Here is a 2,432-nt window from a genome sequence, read left to right as displayed (position 1 = left end):
CCCCCTCAAAAAGTAAAATAGTGGAAAGATCATTGATTTCAGTTATGATGGTCTATTACATAGTTGACGAAAATAATTACTTAAGTTAAAATTGGGTATGAGGGCAAAACATGGAGAATTTGTTTAGTATTAAATTTGCAATGAACCGCAAGCATCTAGTAAAAAATTGACGGATGTGGTTAAGATTAGTGGTTTACCAACTACATTTTGATAGCCAATTGATTCCTAATTGAACACCCACAAGCTCCAAGGAGAGGGTTGCATAAGTCATCCCATTGGAATGATGGTAACTTCATGGACATGTACACGAAAAGATAGTGGGACCATGGTATGATTTGACAACAAGAGTAGTCAAGGCAATGTTCCATGTGGTTCCTATTTGGAGAAATAGGTAGCTTGTTATTGACTTCTACGGTGCAACTATTTCCTCTAGCCTCTTTGGTGTTGTCATGATGGCGAAGCTATTGGCAAGGGAAAAGCCTAAAGATGGATTTTGGTTGGGTACAGGGTTGGGTTCAGGGTTGATTTTAGGGTTTGGTATGGGCTATGACATATGTCACCCAAATAGAGCGAGTGATAGCGGTAGTTGAGTTTTGCAAACTTCTCATTTGCAAGTAAGCTCTGTGAGGACTTTATGATGGTTGATGGGGCTGCACCACGGTTTACTTTTCATTGGCGAGTAAGCCTCGTGAGAACTTTATGATGGTTAATGGAGCTGCACCACAGTTTTTAACTGATTATGTCGCAACTAACTCCTGAGATGTTGTAACTACATTTTTATTGCAATGCACAGCCAGACTTGTTTTGTAGCTACCAGACTAGTTTTGTAGCTATAGTAACTACATTTTTTTGGTAGTGCACAACCAGAGTAGTTTGGTGACTATAGGTGAGGTCAGCCACTACTGAGATGTGCGGGATTGTGGAAGAACAAGTATGTGGTTAGCATTGGATATTCCCGATGAGGCTTCAGCTGAAATTGGCAATGAAACTATGAGAAGAAAAAAAACTTGGATGCGAGTGCATGGTATAGTGCCTGGCCCCCAAGATCCGACGAGGCTTGAAGTTCCGGTCCAAACCCCACCGGATCTTCGAGGCGTGACATCTAGTGATTGTGTATTAACCTCAACTTCCATATTATCACTACCCAACTTTCTTCCTGTAATCTATGTGGTCTGTGTCCCATTTGGTGATTTATTATGGATAGACATCATATGTTGTGTCGCTTACGTTGTTGTAGGGTGTTATATTGCTGACGGGGTTATGCAGGTAACCAACAACTCATCAAATTTTTTTTTGGGGTAACTAACATGGCTATGAAGTGTGTAAATAGCGCGCTAGCATAGTTCATTAGCCTATCCCTCCACGGTAAAATTTTATCCAGTGACACCGATATGTGTCCCGTCGCGGTTAATAATTTGGAAATATTTATTGTGTGCTCATGTGTAAACTAACTAAATGAGAATGCTAGATGCATTGTTCCCCAATTGATGCAGGGAGGTCTATTCCTTAAAAGGAGGGTAAGGAATTTGGTTCTGTACAATGTACAAGCAAGAGAAGAAAAATAAACATGGTTTAATGAATAACAATCGAGGCTGGACACTAAAAGTCATTTGAGTTGTTGTGATACTTCTGAGAGTAATACTATATATCATAGGATAAATTCTGGAGGATTCCTTAAACCCTAACTTCCTATGCTAATCTATTCATATCACTCTTCAGGGAAGAAATTGATTTACTTCACAAAGAATGGTTTATGTTAAAATTGAGCTTTGACTTTGCTGCTATTATTATCCTTTCTCATTTCTTACAAGTGCTGGCCTTTTTCTTAGACTGAGAAGCAACAGGGGTTAGAAACTTTAGTGCTCTAGTGCAGCGAAATTAGGTAGTATTTGGTGGGAGGGGTGTGTGCGCACGCGCGCGAGTGTGTTTTTTCCTTCTTTTTTTTTATTTTTTTGGACATTATACATAAGTAGCAAAACCCACATAGGAGGTGAAAAGTTTGCTGTACTGCAGGCTGAAATTTTCCACCCTAAGGTGAAACTCAAATTGCAGTTTCAGATGGAAAGCTATAGTTAGCTGTGGACAAGTGAAGCAATTACGAGTTCTGTTGCTTAATCAAATTATTTGTTGTTACAACTGTGGCTATCTCTGGTGTTCATTCAAGACTCGGAAAAATAAGTAACTGTCAAGGAAACTTGCACAGTCCTAACATTTGTGTAAGAACCCAGATTAAGTAGAGCGAGGTGTTTTCCAGTTTTTCTTGTGTTTGACTTGATATTCCTATTTTTTAAGGCGTCTCTACCAAGGTAAAAGTCATCTCACTTATCAGTTTCTAAGCTAATCATATATATTCCTCATATAGAATTAAGAGATGTGTTTTAGTTTATTTTTGTGAATATCTTCTATATACTTTCTTAGAAGTTCTGACATCA

General features: G+C 38.7%; 1 protein-coding gene across 1 annotated transcript in view; it reads left to right on the top strand.

Moving 5' to 3' along the window:
- The window catches only part of LOC109825464, a 17,507-nt gene that overhangs the window by 13,234 nt on the left and 1,841 nt on the right, over positions 1-2,432 (top strand). Inside the window, exons 3-4 of the mRNA XM_020392316.1 lie at positions 434-582; positions 2,293-2,306. Coding sequence (XP_020247905.1) covers positions 434-582; positions 2,293-2,306 — 163 coding nt within the window. The remainder of the gene's footprint in view (positions 1-433; positions 583-2,292; positions 2,307-2,432) is intronic.

This window comes from Asparagus officinalis, chromosome 10 (assembly GCF_001876935.1).
Source record: "Asparagus officinalis chromosome 10, Aspof.V1, whole genome shotgun sequence".
Classification (NCBI taxonomy): domain Eukaryota; kingdom Viridiplantae; phylum Streptophyta; class Magnoliopsida; order Asparagales; family Asparagaceae; genus Asparagus; species Asparagus officinalis.
The sequence above is the reverse complement of the archived record's forward strand: the minus strand, read 5'-3'. Positions and strand labels throughout refer to the sequence as shown.